We start from the raw sequence: 21496 nt of genomic DNA, 5'->3' as shown, positions 1-21496 counted from the left end.
CCTGAAGCGGGTGAGGAAACAGCACTGGGAAGAGGTACAGAGGCATGAGGACTGTCCGAAGAGTGGTCCAAAGACGAGGCGGGGTCAGAACGGGGTGCGGTATCAAGAAGGGGCCCGGGGGTAGCAGGTTCATGGACTAGGACTGCCATGGTTAGGTTACTTCTTTCTTTTTGTTTTTAAGAAAAAAAAAAAAAAAAGAAGAAAAGAAAATAAAAATAAAAAAAAAAAAGAATAAAAAAAGGGGGGACCGGGGAGGGATAGTTCCTAGGAGGAATGAAAGGGCCAGAAATCTCCCTCCGCGCCCAAGAGGACCTCAGCACCGCAAGTAGCGCAGATGCAGCATCGAAGCCGCGCCATACCCTACCCATCATGCCAGTAAACCGGCAATCCGGGATAGCAACCTCACATCTGCCGAGCTACCTCGGTGGACAAAAGAGAGGGCAGCCGGAAATCCGCCACAAAGCATACCTCCTTCGGCCACCACCCCCGGAATCTGAAAGGTGGCTTCCAGAGATACACCCGTCGCCCGAGAGACACCCAAAGCCACCCTCCGGGATACCGGAGAGGGATCAGGACATCCCCAGGCAATCCAGATTCCACGGCAAACTACGCCACCGCCAAGAACCTCAACGGAATGGGATGGACCCCGGTACTCTTTCCCCTACCTAGGAACTAGCGTGCCTGTGGGGAAAAAAAAAAAAACACCAAAGGCCAAAAAGGAAGGGCAAAAGGGAGGGGTGGGGAGGAGGAGGAGGAAAGGAAAAAGGGGAGGATGGCATAGGGAACGGGGGATTGGGGGGGTAATTAGGTTCGGTCTGAGGAAGTAGACCGACAGGTCTAATTCCTCAGACCAAGAGCCTCTTCACCACGCCAAGGAGCCCCCCTTGAAGAGGATCCACTTTTCAGAGTTCCACGTTTTCGTTGGCTTTCAATTGAGCCATTGTTCATTATGTTCAGTGCTTTTACTGCTTTTCTGCACAATAGTTGAGTAAAGGAAGGGCGACTGGCGCCCTTCCTTTGCTCAACTGAAGTCACTTGTTCTTGGTGAATAGCATTTGGTGCACCACTTTCTATTCTCTCAGTTTGAGTGATTAAGATCCTCGTGCAGTACCTCTGGATATATTCCAGGTGGGAGTCAGTAATGCAGATGGTGGCTGAGAGCTTTGGTGATCAGTCAGCCTGTGGCTAAAGCTGCACATTTTGCTGCACGCAGAGCCTTTTTATGTGAATTTAGCTTGTATGGGTTGTCATATGAGTGAGTGAGTCTTACTATAGTTCTGTGTGTGGCAAAACCCTACCTCTGTTGAGTGGTCCTTTATTTAATGATGGCGGCTGTTGGTAATGGAGCTCCATTTCGATGTCTTGAGTGTAGTATGGTTTGTAGAACCAGGAGTGGGTTGTCCATCCATAAGAAGAGTAAGCATCCCGACGAATATCATAGGGATGTGGAGGGGGCAGTTGCCCATGTGAGGACCAGATGGTCTAAGGAGGAGTATACGTTGGCTATGGCAGAGATGAAGATCCTGAGAGAGGCGAGGAATGTTGGACAAGGTGTCCCTGCGGGGATGAACCTGTTGTTGGCGGAAGCCCACACCAAGAGATCGGTGGAGGCAATAAAGGGTCACTGGAAGGTGGCGTCCTATAGAGCTCTAGTAGATAGATTAATGTCTGAGGTTGTCATTGATGGTGGAGGTGTTCAAAGGATTCAATATGTTCCTCGCCAGGAGGCTGGGAACGACAAAATTGGGGGTAGGGATGGGCAGTTCGGAATTGAGATCTCCCACAATTTGAGTGTTCCAACAGTACATGTACTAACACAGCACCTACTTGATACATTGAGTACATATCAGAAACTACAGAACATGTTACACTGTGTGGAGAAAATGAGGGATGGGTATGGGGAGGTTGGTTTTAACAATGAATGTGTTGCCTCTGTCCAGAATGTATTGGACGAAATGGCAGAAACTATGCTTACTTATGTTACTAAAAATGAAAGAGAAGAAAATCAAGGAAGGAATACTCCCCAGTATAACAACAATAGGGGAGGAAGAAGAGCTAGAAGACAAGCTTATAGGGATCTGTAGAAGCTGTATAATAAGGATAGGTTCAAGTGTGCAAAGATGGTTCTGGAAGGAAGATGGCGGCACTTGGGTGCCCCGGAACAACAAGCTGTATCTAAAGAGCAATTACAGGAGTTTTGGTTGAATTTGTTTGCTAGACCACCTGAAGAGGATGCAAGACCAAGGCGGATGCTTGTTGGAGATCAATTATGGCAGCTGCAAGTTGATGAGTTTAAGAGAGCAGTAGCTGCATCCAATGGCAGTTCTGTGCCAGGTCCTGATGGAGGGATGCTTAAAGATCTGAAAATGTTTCCTGAACAGTTCTGGGTTGATTTGTTTAACATCTGGATGTATATTGGATATTTACCAAAGGTTTTTAGAAATGCCAGAACTGTTTTGCTGCCTAAGGTGGATCATCCTGACCAACCAGGCCAGTACAGACCCATTGCTATATCTAGTATTATTGTGAGCGTGTTTCATAAAATATTAGCAACGAGGTGAGTCAATTGGGTTCCCCTCCACGTGGCACAGAAAGCGTTCCTACCCACAGATGGCCTGGCCCAGAATGTGATGTTGTTAGATGCAATAATTAGCGAAAGTAAAACCAAGATAAAACAGCTGTATACTATATTTTTAGATGTAAAGAAAGCCTAAGACTCGGTAAACCATTCTTTGGTTAGAAGGGCATTACAAATACACAATGTACCTCCTTTGGTGATTAATTATATTATGTCAACTTATGCTGATGCATCTACTGAGGTTATGGGAAAAGAAGGGAATGTGTGTAGAGGGGTGAAGCAAGGGGACCCCCTCTCATGCATTCTCTTTAATAAAGTAATGAATGAAGCGCTGTTGGCTTTAAACGAGCAAATTGGATGGCCAATAGCTGATGCTGAGTCAAAAGTGTCTGCCTTGGTGTTTCCTGATGATGTTGTGTTGGTTGCTGAGTCCAAACAAGGCCTTCATGCAGAGTTGCAGCTGTTTTTGAGACAGCTGGAAGCATCAGGGTTAGAAATAAACCCACAGAAGTGTGCCACTTTAAACCTTCAAATGGTACCAAGAATGAAGAAATGGTACGTGGACACGACACATAAAATGGAGATTTACAGAGCCCAAGTACATTCCCTTCAAACAACAACAGTATATAAGTACTTTGGTATGCACCTCTCTTCAGCTGGAAGGGGAAAGCCTGACATCCAGAAGCTTCGCAAGAAACTCGTGGAGCTTGATGAAGTTCCCCTAAAACCACAACAACGGTAAAATACAGTGAACCCTCGGCTAACGAAAGCATCGTCTAACGATAAATTCGTCCAACGAAGCGTTTGAGCGTAAAAATTTTGGCCCGGCCAACAATGAAAAACTCAACCAACGTGATTCATCCCGAACCTGTCCGTCCAGCCTGAGCGCCTCAGCTGCCCTGCCATCATTGTTTACAAGCCAGGGTGGCTGGTTCCATGCATACATTCGATATATTTTGTATTGTTCCAATGGTTTTAGTGCTTGTAACTGCTAAATAAGCCACCATGGGCCCAAAGAAAGCTTCTAGTGCCAACCCCATGGTAAAAAGGGTGAGAAATACTATCGTACCGTGGTCAGCTGCTGCTGCACCACCGTCAGCTGTACTACTTGAAGATGTGGAGAGACTGTTGTTGGCGTGGCTTAACGAGAAACAATTACCTAGACACAATTAACCAAAGAGGGTTAGCCAACCAGGATAACCCAAGAAAGTCAGTGTGTCATTGAGGACTGTCTAACTTATTTCCATTGGGCTCCTTAATCTTGTCCCCCAGGATGTGACCCACACCAGTCAACTAAAACCCAGGTGAACAGAAAAAAATGCCTGGAACTAGTGCTCATATTGGTAAATTTAAGGCCAGCAAAGGTTGGTTTGAGAAATTTAAGAACCATAGTGGCATACACAGTGTGATAAGACATGGTGAAGCTGAAAAATTTCAACCCCAACAAGTGTTCAATTGTGACGAAACAGGCCTGTTCTGGAAGAAAATGTCAAACAGGACCTACATTACTCAGAAGGAAAAGGCACTCCCAGGACACAAGCCTATGAAAGACAGGCTAACTTTCTTGTTTTGTTGTAATGCTAGTGGAGATTGTAAAGTGAAGCCTTTACTCAGGTATCACTCTGAAAATCCTAGACTGTTCAAGAAAAGCAGTGTCTCATCACTCATCAATACTCTTCAATAAAGGTAAGTGTCATTTTAACATTTATTTATGTAGTTATTGTGCATGTCTCATTGTTTTCTTTGTAGGGAAATGTATATTTCCCTACAAAGTGGCATAATTGTAGGGAAATGTATATTTCCCTACAATTATTTTTTTTAATACTTTTGGTTGTCTGGAACGGATTAATTGGATTTCCATTATTTCTTGTGGGGAAAATTAATTCGGCTAACGATAATTTTGTCTAACGATGAGCTCTCTGGAACGGATTAATATCGTTAGCTGAGGGTCCACTGTATATTAAATAAACACCTGATTCCTGGCATCATATATATTATGGTGCTGGGTGGTGTCTGTCAGGATACCTTGAGGATGTCTGACAAATTGATCAGGCAGATGAAGAAATGGCTGAAGCTACCAAAAGATACATCAATTGGTGTTTATTATGCACCGGCAGCTGCGGGGGGTCGAGGGTGTATCTGTCAACAAGGGTTCCGATATTGCGGAGGAACTGGCTTGCTGCGTTCCACAATCCAGAAGATCGCGTAATACAGAACCTAGCCTTACACCCGAACACCCTTAAGGCATTATGGTTTGTTGGACAAAGTAAAGTGAGGAATGTTGTCGTAACGACTAGACGGTAGGAGCTTAAGGAATAGGTGAATGTTTTGGTGGGTTTGGTAGATGGCACGGGACTGAAGGAACATCATTTCGTCCAGCAGGTCCATAGATGGATGACGAATGGAACGAGCCTCATGAAGGGGGCCATGTATAATGATGCCTTGAATATCAAACATAATTTAATGCCAACTAAAACAAGGCATGCAAGAGGACAAAGACAAATAAATGCAACCTGTGAAGGTTGTGATCAACATGAGTCCCTGGGGCACCTTCTGCAGGTTTGTCCAAGACTCCATGAGCAATGGGTCCGACATGATAACATGGTGGATGCCATCGCTGTGGATTGTGTGGCAAAGAAGCATGCTGTGGCTAAGGAGCCGCAGATACCAACAGTGCTTGATACACGAAAGCCTGACTTGCTGATTTGTGATTTGGAAAACAGGAAGGCTTTCGTGCTCGACGTGAAGATTGTGAGAGACTCTAACATCGCGTCCATGGCGGATCAGTATCAACAGCAGAAGGCCAAGTACTATGATATTGGCCAGATTAGGAGCTGGGCTGCCCATTGGGCGACCCAGCAGCTTCATCTCTACAATACATCACAAGACAATGCTGAGTCACAGCTTACCATCATCGACGCACAGCCCATTCACCCTCAAGAAGTTGTCCTTGGAGCAGTGATAATCATCTGCAGAGGAGCAATGTCCCCACAAACATACAAGATACTCAAGAAAGAATTATGTATACCATCTTCTAAAGTTGAATTGTATGTTGTGAAGGCCTTTGAAGGTTCCATAGTACAGTGGAGAATGCATAACCAGTGGGTTGGCTTTAGGGCTGCATAACCCCTGGTAGTAATAGTCATAAGGAAGGACTTCTCAGCAGATAATGGGTGAGAAGCAACCAAGAGGCCAGCCGTCCCAGCAGGCAAATTTTGGGCCTGCACTCACCATCACGGCTAAAAAAAAAAAAAAAGTATTGTATGTACTGTGTATTTATTTTACTTTTTATATGCTTTTACGCCTAGCTGTATTGAACACTTAATATATGACAGTGTAAACACATTATCATTAAAAAATACTCTTCCACCCACTGGTGATTTTCGCTTACCATACAGGGTCAGGAACTTAAGTCATACAAATGGGGCTCTCCTGTATTTTACCAAGAACTCCTGAATGATCTAAAATTTGGGGTGGACATTAAAAAAAATTCAAAGAAAAACTTGGCATGACACATCTAATCGTAGGGTGTCTAGGCAGCAAAAATACAAAATGTTCAAATCTTCATATTTGTAAGAGGTGAGGCCTGAGGATGGGTTGCAGAGCAAAGTGTGGCAGCTCAAGTATTGAAGAGTGATTCACAGAATCATCTTTTTCCTTCCACTATTCCAATGCACTTCATGGAACAAGATGGAAATTATACTGAAAACTTTAATACTTCTTACAGAAGTATAAATTTATGTACATAATGTCTAGATAATTTCCAAAGTTTGTCTCTTATGTGCCGCCATATCTGTCATACTTAAGTGTAATACTAGAGTTATCAGAATGTTAATGAGGCACTTGTGGGTAAGTCAAAGTGGAGACTAACTCTCTGGTATACAAAACTATCAAAGTCAAGCACCTAAAAAGAATCACATTTCCTAATGAGTTTGCTTATCCTATATAGCACCATTAATTTCAGTTTTTTTTTATAACACTACTTAGCTTTTCCTGGGCTTAATTTTACCATATTCAAAATTCTGTCCTCTATCCACAAGGCCACCACCATTTGCTGCTTCTATAAGGGTCTTCTTACGAATGAAATGAAAGTGGTCCAGAACGAAAGTATAGAATTCATTTTCCATTCTCCAGACCTGCAAAGACAAATACCTAAGTGGAAAATTATATTTATTTTGAATGAGGTAAATAAGCTTAAATGTGCAATACTCATGAACAAGTGATACAACATGCTAAACAATTACAGGGGGAGTTGAATGATAGCTCTAGGCCTTTTGTGATGCAACCAACACATCAGGAGATTGCAATGTTGCAGAAATAAGTAGGAAGTCCAAGCAAATTTGTTCAGGGAATGAAATGTTCCCCTGAACAAATCTTGGACTTTTTACTAATTTCTGCAACACTGCAAGCTCCTGATGTGTTGACTGCAACACAAAAGGCATATCATTCATCTCCCCCCCCCATGGTTCTTTTGCAAGTTCAAATATATTAAATGTAGATGTAAGAACATCAAAAAGTAGATTTTCTTAAGACTTAAAAGCCACATGGGAAAAATCATATATAATACAGTAAATTATTGTAATAAGTTAGAGGTCAGTGAGACAGACTATTGAATTCTAAATTATGATTTCATGGCTCGGCCGTTCCATACATCTATTTTTAATCTCGACTTAAAATAAGACAACTAATTAGACAAAGACAAATTGGATTATAAATTTAAGAGTTCAGTTTTTGTAATGAGTTTTGTTTTCACACACTGTATAGGGTTGATTTCCACAATATACTATACAGAGGGTCATTTCAGTTTCAATATCTGTGTAGTTCTGGCACAACAGCTAATGAATGAGCAATAGTAGTTAGCATCATTCTCTGGCTCTGCTGGAAAATGATCAATGGGATGGCTATACAGTATATAATAATTCTCAAGCTCACATTTCTAGTTTTTCTTTTTTCTTGATCACAATATTGTGTCCAGTATTATACAGTGTACAAGGAGAGTGTTCTCAGAAGCTAACAGCAGTTGCTCCACTTCGTAACTTGTAATACACAGCACATATGCTTTTCATAAATGGAGTATACCTGGAGAGGGTTTCGAGGTTCAACGCCCCTTCAGCCCGGTATGAGACCAGTGTGTACTGTTCTACAAAATCTTTTTTTCTTTCATCCATTCCAAAGAAAAGCTGTGAATTCTTTACCTCATACAAAATTCTCCTAAATCAACAGATTATTACATTAATGAGGAAGCTAAACCTAATATAACACCTGGGGAATGAGAGGTTATTAGATTTGATCCAAGGGGAGGACTGCTCCATTTCCTCAGATCATGAGTCTTTTACCATGAATCCTGTGGCTTGGTTGACAACACTCTGGCCTCACACATTGAGTGTCCGTGGTTCGATCCCCAACATGGGTGGAAATGCTGGGTGTTTCCTTACATATGCTTTCACTGTTTACCTAGCAGTAAATAGTACCTTGGTGTTAGTGGACTGGTGTGGGTGGCATCCTGGAGGACAAGACTGAAAGGCCACAATGGAAATAAGATAGTCCTTGATGATGCACTGATTTTCTTGGGTTATCATGGGTGGCTAACACTCTGGGTTGAAAATCCTAACAAATCCTATCTTATCAAGGTAACCCTTCAAGCAGAGTCTGCATGTAGCTACACTACATCCTCAACAAGAACAGTAGTTAAGAAATACTCTGTTTCTGAATGAAAAATGTAACTACCTTTGTATTCTGAAGTTTTGCTATAGTTTCGTCAGAAGGCATTATCTTCTTTGAGGTTTTTCTTATATGAGATTTTGAACCTGTAAAAAACAAAAGCAAAGAGGATATTGAAAATTTTTCTGCAATGCTTAAAGTATGATTAACAATGACTGATGCAAAGTGAGAACTAACTAGGGTAGAAATATGAGAAACAGGTAATAAAGAAGTAGTATACATATTGACCTCATTTTGCTAAAGAAGGTCTCTGACCAAGACTGAAAAATAAAGAACAAAAAAGGCACAATACTGTGACTGGAACAATACCAAATAACCCGCACATAGGAGAGAGAAGCACAGGATGATGTTTCGGTCCAACTTGGACCATTTACAAAGCCAAAGTGACATCATTCTGAGCATCTCTCTACTGTGTGGGGGTTATCTGTGAAAAATACAGCTCTCTTTGACCTCTGTTCCATATTACTAATAAATTAAATTCTCACTTTCTTCAACATTCTTCAGCATCAGACTCTCCATAAACATCAAATTCTTCTCCATTCTGTGTAAGGAATAATCACATTCATTCACACCTTAACACCAAACATGCAATTACAAGTCAACATATACTGAAATGATGGTAAATTACAATTTGGACCATAAAAAATAAAAAAAAAACATGAAACAGGTGGGGACTGAACACATGACAAACAAGTCCTAAACCTCCAGGCTAGCCACATTCCACAGTTTGTTTGTAATTGTTATTATGATTTCGTGAATCATGATGGGCCATGAGATGGATGTCAGCCTGCCTCTCAGGCATATTTTAAGACTATTTTACCCATAAATGGTACCAAGGTTCACTGCTCCCTTAGTCTGGGCTTAGATTAAGGCTCTTGACTGATGGAAAAGTCGGTCAAGCTCTTGGTGCTTATGACATGTATTCCTGTGTAGGCACCAAAGCCTGTTGCTGGAGTGTGAGCAAAGTAATATTTTGTGAAGGGATTCAGGAAAACCAGTTAGCCAGACTTGAGTCCTGGAGGTGGGAAGTACAGTGCCTGCACTCTAAAGGAGGGATAGGGATATTTGCTGCTTAGTGACATTTGGTTAGGAAAACACCTAAACAAACACTAGGACATATTTATTAGAAAACATTTCAGTTCTGAGACCTTGATCACTTCTAACACACAGAGGTTAAAAGACAGTGTATATAGATGGAGAGTGAGGTGTGAGTGATGCATGGTGACCTGAAGAATGCCATATTGGGATGAAAATGATTAGACGATGAGATCATATGACTCCTGTAGGTGGCGTTTTGCCTGGTTGAGTATCATGTATGCTAAAGTTTTAGAAATTTTGTGGTTTCCAGTGTTATGTTCTATTGTGTCGTTGATGGCAATTAGCAAGGCTTCTAGACACTATCAGCACCTAAGGTCATGTTCGGTGAGAATGGGTTGTGCCTCATCCCAGTTCATGAAATGCCCCATGGAGTCTCTGTGGAAGACACAGACGTATCTTAAGTCATCTCTGTTACTGGCATTTCGATGCTCGTTCAGATGGACCGCAAGATCTCTGCCTGTTTCACCTACACATTTCTTGGGACAGAATTCACAAGGAATGGTGTAGACACCTGCTGTGGAAGTTAGAGTGTGAGGCTGCATTTCGTAGTGAGGTCTTTGATAAATTATGCATTTATGGTAGAAACATTTATGTTACTCTTAGCAAGTGCCTGGTGAGTATTCGTGGCAACATCACTACACGGGAGCACTATGAACTGCTTAGACGGCTGTTCCATGGGCGGTTTGTTGAGGATAGCTTGTGCCTTGAGTCTGCAATCCTGGATGAAGAAAGATGGAAACTGAAGATGTGTAAAGGCTTGTGTTATGTAGATACATTCTTCTTCAAGGAAAGGGCTGGAGATGTGAACAGCTCTCAAGAAAAAGCCAATGAGGAATCCTCTTTTAGTGCAGGTGTCTTGGTGTGAATATAAGTGTACAAGATCGTCCTTGTTGGTAGGTTTTCTATACACTTTGAAGAGAGGTTTGTCACTGCTGGGAGATCTGCACAGGAGGACATCAAGGAAAGGAAGTTTGCTATCTTTTTTGAATTCAAGTGTAAACTTTATTGATGGTTTGGATGCATTGAACTTGCTGAGGAGGGCCTGGATATTGAAACGTTTCGGGTAGAAAACCAATACATCATCAACGTATCTTAGCCAGGTAACGGTGTTTAGAATAAGGGTGCTGAACTTCTCTGTCTCTAGGTTTTCCATGAAGAGGTTGGCAAGCACAGCACTGAGCGGGCTGCCCGTTGCCATCCCAAAGCACTGTTTGTAACAGTTGTCCTGATATTTGAAGAAGTTGACATTAACACAGAGCTCCACTAGACTGATGAAATCTAGAAGAGGTAAAGGGAGGTCGTGGTTTTCAGTGAGCCTCTGTCTCAGAATGTTTACTGCAACATCAGTAGGGGCATTGGTAAAGAGGAAGCCATGCTTTTGTTTTTAACATTCAGGTTGGAAATTCGAGAGAGAAGGTCACTGGAGTGTTTGAGGTAGGCTTGACTGGTGGCAGCCAAAGTGCTGAAAGGTATTTGGTAAGGTGGCCAGCTAATCTGTGTGGTGCACTCCCTATGCCCAAAGTGATAGGACATAGTGGGATGCCAGGCTTGTGTATTTTAGGTAGGCCATACAGGCGTGCTGGTTTCGGTTGACCTGGTAAAAGCTTTAGTTTCTTGCCTTGGTCTGATTTTTGTAAGATGCTATGGGCCTTTTGAAGAAAAGTTTGGGTGCTTGGAAGTAACACTGATTCTGAAACAGGCTGGTATGTGTTGGCATCACTAAGGAGATTTAAAACTTTATTGCTGTAGTCGACAGTGTTGAGTAACACCACACCACCTCGTTTGTCAGAGGTAGTAACGATGATATCATCGTTGTTAGCCAAGTCCCTGAGCGCTTGGATGTATCCCATGTGGTGATGTTGCCATGAATACTCACCTGGCACTTGCTACAAGTAACATGAATGTTTTTACCGTAAACACATCATCTATCAAAGCCCTCACTATGAAACGCAGCCTCACACCTCTAACTTCCACAGCAGACATCTACACCATCCCCTGTGAATTCTGTCCCAAGAAATATGTAGGTGAAACAGGCAGAGATCTTGCGGTCTGTCTGAATGAACAACAAAATGTCAGTAACAGATGACTTAAGATATGCCTGTGTCCTCCACAGAGACTACTCCACGAGGCATCTGATGAACTGGGATGAGGCACAATTCATTCTCACCGAACATGACCTTAGACACCGATGGTGCCTAGAAGCCTCGTAATCACCATCACAAACACAATAGAATGTAACACTGGAAAGCATAAAATTTCAAAAACTTTAGCATACATGATTCTCAACCAGGCAAAGTACCACCTACCCAGCAACATAGGAGTCACATGACCTCATCGTCTACCCATCCTCATCCTCGCTCTCCATCTACATACTGTACAATGTCTTTTATCCTCTGTGTGTTAGAAGTGATCAAGGTCTCAGGAATGAAACATTTTCTAATAAATATGTCCTAGTGTTTGCTTACGTGTTTTCCTAAGCAGCTTGTCAGTATTTATTACCAAGGCTTATACCAGAGTGACATTTAAGCTGTCGTATCTTCGAGCCTCTGGCAAGATGGTGACAGTGTGAATGATTGCGAAAGCGTTTTCTTTTTCGAGTCACGCTGCATCAGTGGGAGACAGACAATGTGTTAAAAAAAATGTAAATTGTGATGTTTGTGCACCTATGGCAAGACAGTTACGGAGTGAATGATGCTGAATATATTTCCTTCTCAAGATCACCTGACTCAGGTGGGAAATGGCAGTTGTGATAAAAGAATAATGAATATTAATGATCCGGTGATAAACTATTTTTCTATAGGTACGTCTATCAACAAGATGTAGAAATTAGTGAATTCTTTGACAGCACTGAAGGTTTATCCAATGCAACAAAAATAAAACATTTTCTTTTAACACACTGGCTATTTCCTACCAAGGCAGGGTGACACTCCCCCCCCCAAAAAAAAAAAAAAAATCATCGCTCACTCACTCCATCACTGTCTTTCCTAAGGTGTGCCGATACTACAGTACAAAAACTGCAACAAATCACTACCCGTCCTTCAGAGTGCAACAAAAATAAAACATTAATGTTATTCAAACTGTAATCAGTCCTCACCTGAGACATAGAGATCCAGAGCACCTTTAAACATGCGTGGAAGTGTATATTCCAGCATAGCCACAAAATCTTCTAATTCTTCAGTAACTCCAACAAGGAAATAATTATGTACTAAGTTATGCTTAGCCAGTTCCAGAGCCCAACTTGAACCCGGGACCCTGAAAGAAAAGGAACTAAGCAATCTAGACAGATATACAGGTGTTTCTCAACTTATAATATTTAAACTTCATGATGGTACAATACCAATTACTTTGCAGAGGAAACTTGAGATAATTACCCAGCATTAAGAATACTACTACTACTACTACTAATAATAATAATAGGTAGAAAGTTGAAAGTGAACATAGAAAAGAGTAAGGTGATGAGAGTATCAAATGATTTAGATAAAGAAAAATTGGATATCAAATTGGGGAGGAGGAGTATGGAAAAAGTGAATGTTTTCAGATATTTGAAAGTTGATGTGTCAACGGATGGATTTATGAAGGATGAGGTTATTCATAGAATTAATGAAGGAAAAAAGGTGAGTGGTGCATTGAGGTATATGTGGAGGCAAAAAATGTTATCTATGGGGGCAAAGAAGGGAATGTATGAAAGTATAGTAGTACCATCACTCTTATATGGGTGTGAAGCTTGGGCTGTAAATGTTGCAGCGAGGAGGCAGTTGAGATGTCCTGTCTAAGGGCAATGTGTGGTGTAAATATTATGCAGAAAATTCGGAGTGTGGAAATTAGGAGTAGGTGTGGAGTTAATAAAAGTATTAGTCAGAGGGCTGAAGAGGGGTTGTTGAGGTGCTTTGGTCATTTAGAGAGAATGGATCAAAGTAGAATGACATGGAGAGCGTATAAATCTGTAGGGGAAGGAAGGCAGGGTAGGGGTTGTCCTCGAAAACGTTGGAGGGAGGGGGTAAAGGTGGTGTGGGCGAGGGGTTTGGACTTCCAGCAAGCGTGCGTGAGCGTGTTAGATAGGAGTGAATGGAGACAAATGGTATTTGGGACCTGACGAGCTGTTGGAGTGTGAGCAGGGTAATATTTAGTGAAGGGATTCAGGGAAACCGGTTATTTTCATATAGTCGGACTTGAGTCCTGGAAATGGGAAGTACAATGCCTGCACTTTAAAGGAGGGGTTTGGGATATTGGCAGTTTGGAGGGATATGTTGTGTATCTTTATATGTGTATGCTTCTAGACTGTTGTATTCTGAGCACCTCTGCAAAAACAGTGATTATGTGTGAGTGAGGTGAAAGTGTTGAATGATGATGAAAGTATTTTCTTTTTTGGGGATTTTCTTTCTTTTTTGGGTCACCCTGCTTCGGTGGGAGACGGCCGACTTGTTGGAAAAAAAAAAAAAAAACTTCTAAACTGTTGTATTCTGGACACCTCTGCAAAAACAGTGATTATGTGTGAGTGAGGTGAAAGTGTTGAATGATGATGAAAGTATTTTCTTTCTTGGGATTTTCTTTCTTTTTGGGTCACCCTGTCTCGGTGGAAGACAGCCGATTTGTTGAAAAAAATAATAATAATAATAATATCTTTATTTCTACAAGCATATGTACAAGGTAATAAGGTCTAGCTGACATCAATGAAATACTACTATATAGAAAGCCACTTGCTATGCAGAGCATTTTGGGCAAATTAGGTCAATTTTGTCCCAGGATGTGACCCACACCAGTCAACTAACTCCTAGATGCCCACTTTTACTGATGGGTGAACATAGAGAACCAGTGTAAGAAAACATGCCTAATGTTTCCACCCTTGCCGGGAATCAAACCCAGACCCTCAAGGTGTGAAGCGAGAGCTTTGCTACCAGGCCACGGGCCACCGTGAAGGCAGAAAGTCTGTAACTTGTGTTCATTTATTTACTTTTCAATACTGGTATTTGGTTACAGTAATTTTTTGTTTATTTACTTATTCAGTGACAGTAGTTATTTATATATTTAGCATATCATATTCACATTTGACTTACAACATTTTCAACTTATGACAGGTTCGTCGGAACTTAACCCCATTGTAAGTTGAGGAGCACTTATAATCTATCATTAAAGCTTTATTAGAATATTCCTACTAGTCAGAAGAAGTGCTGAACCTCCAGGGGTCATACAGCACCAGGGGGAATAGGAGGCAATCAGACTCAATACAAGGAAAGTGAGAATAGCTCTAATTCTCTGGATCAAGAGCCCCTCATTCCAGCAATAAAGATACAACAGTGTTCCATACGTGTCTGATTCAAGTTAGAAAAATTTAGATTTATAAAGAATATAGGAAAGCATTGGTTTGGTAGCAGAGTTGTGGATGAGTGGAACAAACTCCTGAGAAATGTCAATGAAGCTAAAACTGTGCAGTATTAAAAATAACATGGACCAGTAGGCCTGCTGCAGTGCTCTTTCTTATGTTCATCAACATGTTGGTATTGTATACCATCAATAATACAATAAAATCCTTAAGGCTCATCCAGGAGCATTCAGAGTATATGAGTGTCAAACTTACCAGCACTCAGCAAGATGACCACAGAAGAAGGGAATCTGCATCCATAAATGGTTAGTTGAGCAGTCTGGATGCTGCAAGGCTACACATTCATCTAAAGTCTGAAATTTTTAAAACACATGTGTAGTACTGTTTAAGTAAACTACATGTTTTTAACATATATGTAGGGATTCAGGAAAACTGGTTAGCCAGCCTTGATTCTTAGAGGTGTGAAGTACAGTCCAGTGCTCTAGGGATATGGTACAGTTTTTGAACTGTAGTATCTGCACACCTCTGGCAAGACAGTGATGGAGTGAATGATGATGATGAAAGTATTTCTTCTTTTTCAGGTCACACTGCCTTGGTGGGAAATGGCCGATGTGTAAAAAAAAAAAAAAAAAAATTATATGCAGGCTCATTCATCATAGATTGTTCAGTTAATGGCCAAAGTTAGACTGAAACATCATCATAAGTTTCTTTCACCTACATGCAGGTTATTTGTATATTTTAACTTAGGAGTACAGTGGACCCCCGCATAACGATCACCTCCGAATGAGACCAATTATGTAAGTGTATTTATGTAAGTGCGTTTGTACGTGTATGTTTGGGGGTCTGAAATGGACTAATCTACTTCACAATATTCCTTATGGGAACAAATTCGGTCAGTACTGGCACCTGAACATACTTCTGGAGTGAAAAAATATCGTTAACCGGGGGTCCACTGTAAATGACACTTAGATGAAGTGGATATCTTCATTAATAACAATCTTGGGTAATCCAAGTGCCAATATGCTGATTTTAATTCTTAAATGGTATGCTATTTTTTCCCCTGAAATAAACTGAGCAAGTCTCTTCTGAACATCTTCAATCTTTACTGAACAGAAATAAGTCACAATATTGTGATTGGAACAACACACAAATAACCCGCACATAGGAGAAACTTATGTCAATGTTTCAGTCCCATTTGGACCATTAACTAGTCACAGAGAAGCATGAAGGTAGAGAACGAGTATATGTGCCAGTTATTTGTGTAATGTGTAATAAATGATTCATCTTATGAAAATATCTTTTTGGTCTAGGCTTCATATATGAAAATTTTCCAATTTACTTAGTTAATAAACTTGGAATTGTTGTATACTGTGACATAATTGAAGAATATATCATCTTGTAGTCACATTCAGACTTTTAGCATTGTTGTATTGTTCTCAAAGGAACTTTTGTATTTATTTTGACTTATTTAAGTTTTAATTTGCCAGTTTTAACAACAAATTAGTTTTAATGCATTAACTGGATAATGCCTCTTCTGATAGACTTCAAACCTTAAAACATTGATGCATCTTAGAGAAAAGTTTAAATTGATATTAGGTTGTGCAGGTCCAATTTGCCAATTTTATTAAGAAATTGGGACAATTTAACTGAAGTATACCCAAAGGTTGTCCTGGGGGTCAATATCCCCATAGCTTGGTCCATGCCTAGGCCTCATGGTAGATCAAGACCTGATCAACCAGGCTGTTACTGCTGGTTGCACGTAAACCAACGTAGGAACCATGGCCTGGCTGGTCAGGTACTGACTTTAGGAGTCTGTCCAGTTCCCTCTTGAAGACAGCTGGGATCTACTGGTAATCCCCCTTATGTATGCAACTGAACAGTCTTGGGCACCTGAAACTTACTGTGTTGTCTCTGATTTTTATGCTATAATTTGTGAATGCCTCATTCAATTGTCTTCAAACCTTACAATCTCCTTTACCATCTCACTACAATAATAGTTGTGTCAAGAGAGTAAACAGATTATTTGACATAGCAAATATTAGTGTAGTATTTTATCTTTTTTACTGTACGTGTGGTAGCTACCTTCCACAGGATGGTTATGTGGTGACTACCTCCCACAGGATGGTTATGTGGTAACTACCTTCCACAGGATGGTTATGTGGTGACTACCTCCCACAGGATGGTTATGTGGTAACTACCTTCCACAGGATGGTTATGTGGTAACTACCCTCCACAGGATGGTTATGTGGTGACTACCTCCCATAGGATGGCTATGTGGAGACTACCACCCACAGGATGGTTATGTGGTGACTACCACCCACAGGAGGGTTATGTGGTGACTACCACCCACAGGATGGATAAGAGGTGCATAAGAGCATTATCAACCAGAGTGAACAAGAAAAACTTACCATTTTGTCACCCATTTTCTTATAAACTCGCTGTGGCATGAGGTCATCACCGTATCGGATGAAATAGTAATGAGACACCAGACGTTCCAAGGGATTTCTTACAATGTTTATATACAATGGCTGAACGCTCACACCAAACCTGCATACACAAAGTATATTATTTGTAATAATGTCTATATCATTATAAACACAACTAAGCACTAAATCTACAAGGGTAATAATGCCTATAAAAGTCTAAAAAAAAACCAGAAAAATGTGAAAATAGAGTACAGTGGTACCTTGACTTACCAGTTTAATCCGTTCCATGACCTAGCTCGTAACTCAATTTGCTTGTAAATCAAATAATTTTCCTTATTGAAATTAACTGAAATGCCATTAATCTGTTCCAGTGGAATTCCTCCTCTCGGGAGGCAGGGGAAAATACTTCAATATAGAGCTAATATCAACTCTATTTACTTATTTATTTATTTATTTATTAATTTGAACATGATACAGAGAAGTACAAAGGAATACAGTAATTAAGTGTAACATGCCAAAGCCCCTTGTATGCAGAGCATTATGGGCAGGCTTAAAGTTAACTTAAGACTAACTAAGCAATGATATATTCAGTGGTAAAACATTATTGTAAACAGATTACAATTAAGCACAAATGAGTATTACAAAGACAGGTCATATGGTCATTTACTGTGTTGCTGAGCATTCAGTAGAATGGAGTATTCAGTTAGGCAATGTAATGTAAAATAACAAAGTTTGATTGGGTCATAGGTTAAACATTTATGACATACAATTATGAGAAACATTTGTGAGATACAATTTATGAGATACAATTATTCAGTATTTATTTAGTTATGGGTGAGTAAGTGATTTTTGAGAAGAGACTTGAATTTATAAACAGACTGTGTTTCTTTTATATTCACAAGTAATGAATTCCATATTTTAGGGCCTTTTATGTGCATCGAGTTTTTGCATAGTGTGAGGTGGACAGGTGGAACATCAAAGAGTGATCTGTGCCTTGTGTTATGGTCATGTGTTCTGTTGAGGCAGGTAAGGAGACGTTTGAGGGGAGGGTTTATATCCGAGTTAATTGTTCTATGTATGTAGTAGGTGCAGTAATAAATATGGATGTTTTTTATGGTGAGCAGGTTTAGTTTTGAATATTGGTGGAGTGTGCTGCCTGTAGTGGGAATTTGTTATCATTCTGACTGCAGCCTTTTGTTGGGTAATTAGTGGTCTGAGATGGTTTATTGTTGTAGAGCCCCATGCACAAATTCCATAGGTGAGATAGGGGTAAATAAGTGAGTGATATAGGGCCAGGAGGGCTGACTGTGGAACATAGTACCGTATCTTCGATAGTATGCCTACGGTCTTGGAAATTTGTTGTATATGTGTTTGAAATTTGAGTCTATTATCAAGGTGGATTCCTAAGAATTTTCCCTCTGTTAGCTTTGTGATAGGTGATCCGTTTATCATTATGTTAAGAAGGTCATCTGTAGCTCTGTTACCAAACTGAATGAAGTAAGTTTTGTCAATGTTTAGAATAAGTTTGTTAGTTCTCATCCAGGTAGATATTCTCTGTAATTCGGTATTCACAGTATTGGCTAGCATGGCTGGACTCGGGTGAGAGAAGACGTATGTAGTGTCATCTGCAAATAGTGTGGGTTTGAGTAGTTGCGATGCATTTGGAAAGTCATTTATGTATATGAGAAAGAGAAGAGGGCCAAGGACACTTCCCTGTGGGACACCAACTGTAATTGGCTGTGCGGAAGAGTTTGCCCCATTTGCATACACATATTGGTTTCTGTTGCTGAGGTATGACTTGAGGTAGTTGAGGGAGTGCCCTCTTATACCATAGTGTGACAATTTTATGTGGAGCAAGTCATGGTCAACTGTATCAAAAGCTTTACGTTAAGTCAATGAAGATCCCCAGTGGGACTTCTTTTTCCTCTATTGCAGTGTATATATGTTCTAGCATGTGTATAATAGCATCATTAGTACAGGTCTCCCTCAACATTCGCGTTTTCAACTTTCGCGGGCTTCACACATTCGCGAATTCCCAACCGCCAAATCATATTTAAGTTTACCGCCACGAGTCCTTACTACCCTCCCTCCGACCCCCACAACTGGCAGCCAGCCCTCCCACCACTGTGTGGTGAGTGTTTTGTTTGTTCATTATTTGCTATTAAACTACAGTATAAATAATGTAAACCCATTTATGACTGCATATTAGAATGGCTATTCGGACAGGTATTGGAAGGTGACATCATGTGTTTACTCTTGAACACAGCAAAGAATCAAACATTTCTGCTACTGCTAATAATAATAATAATAATATTAATATAATAATAATAATAATAATAATAATAATAATAATAATAATACGATAGAATTGAAGAAGGAAATTGTACAAAAATACGAGGGTTGAAGCAGTGGTGGAGGAAGTGGCTGACGCATCATCAGTGTGGCTTTGTTTATGCTGGAGTGAGTATTAGTCTCTGTGCTCTTCCAAACATTTCACAATAATTCATTGTATTTGGTGCTTGTAGATTGAGCGTGACTGGAGTGGTTGAGGCAGTGGTAGAGGCAGTTATAGAGGCAGTGGTAGAGGCAGTGATAGAGGCAGTGATAGAGGCAGTGGGTGAGGCAGTGATAGAGGCAGTGGGTGAGGCAGCAGTTGAGGCAGTGGTAGAGGCAGTGGTAAAGGCAGTGGGTGAGGCAGTGGTAGAGGCAGTGATAGAGGCAGTGATAGAGGCAGTGATAGAGGCAGCAGTTGAGGCAGTGGTAGAGGCAGTGGTAGAGGCAGTGGTAGAGGCAGTGGTAGAGGCAGTGGTAAAGGCAGTGGGTGAGGCAGTGGTAGAGGCAGTGGTAGAGGCAGTGATAGAGGCAGTGGTAGAGGCAGTGGGTGAGGCAGCAGTTGAGGCAGTGGTAGAGGCAGTGATATTTACTAACATCTTTCTTTCAACACATCGGCCGTATCCCACCAAGGCAGGGTGGCCCAAAAAGAAAAACTGAAGTCTCTCTTTTTAAATTTAGTAATTTATACGGGAGAAGGGGTTACTAGTCCCTTGCTCCCAGCATTTTAGTCGCCTCTTACAACACGCATGGCTTACGGAGGAAGAATTCTGTTCCACTTCCCCACAGAGATAAGAGGAAATAAACAAGAACAAGAACTAGAAAGAAAATAGAAGAAAACCCAGAGGGGTGTGTATATATATGCTTGTACATGTATGTGTAGTGTGACCTAAGTGTAAGTGGAAGTGGCAAGATGTACCTGAAATCTTGCATGTTTATGAGACAGAAAAAAGGACACCAGCAATCCTACCATCATGTAAAACAATTACAGGCTTTCGTTTTACACTCACTTGGCAGGACGGTAGTACCTCCCTGGGCGGTTGCTGTCTACCAACCTACTACCTAGATTTACTAACATATATGTTATAAATAATAATAGTACATTATGAATAACATTTATTATTATTATTATTATTATTATTATTATTATTATTAATATTATAAAGTGGTGGAGGCAGTGGTATTTAATAACATACATGTTGTTAACCCTTTGACTGTTTACGCCGTATAAATACGTCTTACGCGCCACTGCTTCTGACGTATATATACTCAATAATTCTAGCGGCTTCAAATCAAGCAGAAAAAAGCTGGTAGGCCCACATGTGAGAGAATGGGTCTGTGTGGTCAGTGTGCACCACATAAAAAAAATCCTGCAACACACAGTGCGTAATGAGAAAAAAAAACATCGTTTTTTTGGATTAAAACGCCGACTTTGAGGTGCATTTTCATATAGTATTTATCGATGTATTTGCATTTTCATGGTCTTAGGTGATAAAATGGAAAACATATTACAGAAATAGAGATGATTTTCATTACTTTGACAATGAAAACGACCTTGAAACTGAGCTCAAAGTAGCGGAAATGTTTTATTTTTACCAATGTTCAGGAGTAAACAAATCACACCACACATCCAATACACGTCAACTGGGGAGTCTAATATTCTTTTACTAGTGCACTGATATTATTTATACAATTTTTACAATAATGCAGTAGTCTGCATAACAGTAAATTTTGTATTTTTTTGTATGAATAAAAAGTCAAAATAGAAAGCAATAATAATATAAGAGGGGCCTAGAAATGTGGCTAATGAACAGAGGATATGTTATTTTAGTGTCAAGAATGTCTACCTTGTTTATTCTGGACCCTATTTTGAAATTGGCATCTTTTTTAGTTTGAATGAAATTGGCCAAATTGCCAATTTCTGACCACCATATTGGGTAGTCCAAATTGGTAAATGGGAGGTTTCTTGTACTCAGCTGATAGATAAAATGGAGTTCTAAAGAAATAGCTATGAGTTTGGTC

General features: G+C 40.5%; 1 protein-coding gene across 3 annotated transcripts in view; it reads right to left on the bottom strand.

Moving 5' to 3' along the window:
* Positions 1-2672: 2672 nt before the first annotated feature.
* LOC128687658 (heparan sulfate 2-O-sulfotransferase 1) overlaps positions 2673-21496 on the bottom strand; it is a 103330-nt gene continuing 84506 nt past the window's right edge. For all 3 annotated transcript variants that reach the window (XM_053775237.2, XM_070083937.1, XM_070083936.1), the window contains 6 exons: positions 17126-17264; positions 14973-15070; positions 12492-12649; positions 8306-8385; positions 6588-6714; positions 2673-5817 (listed from right to left, as the gene is read on the bottom strand). In XM_053775237.2, coding sequence (XP_053631212.1) covers positions 5738-5817; positions 6588-6714; positions 8306-8385; positions 12492-12649; positions 14973-15070; positions 17126-17264 — 682 coding nt within the window. In that variant the 3' untranslated portion in view covers positions 2673-5737. The remainder of the gene's footprint in view (positions 5818-6587; positions 6715-8305; positions 8386-12491; positions 12650-14972; positions 15071-17125; positions 17265-21496) is intronic.

Source organism: Cherax quadricarinatus, chromosome 11 (genome assembly GCF_038502225.1).
Source record: "Cherax quadricarinatus isolate ZL_2023a chromosome 11, ASM3850222v1, whole genome shotgun sequence".
NCBI classification, from domain to species: domain Eukaryota; kingdom Metazoa; phylum Arthropoda; class Malacostraca; order Decapoda; family Parastacidae; genus Cherax; species Cherax quadricarinatus.
The sequence above is the reverse complement of the archived record's forward strand: the minus strand, read 5'-3'. Positions and strand labels throughout refer to the sequence as shown.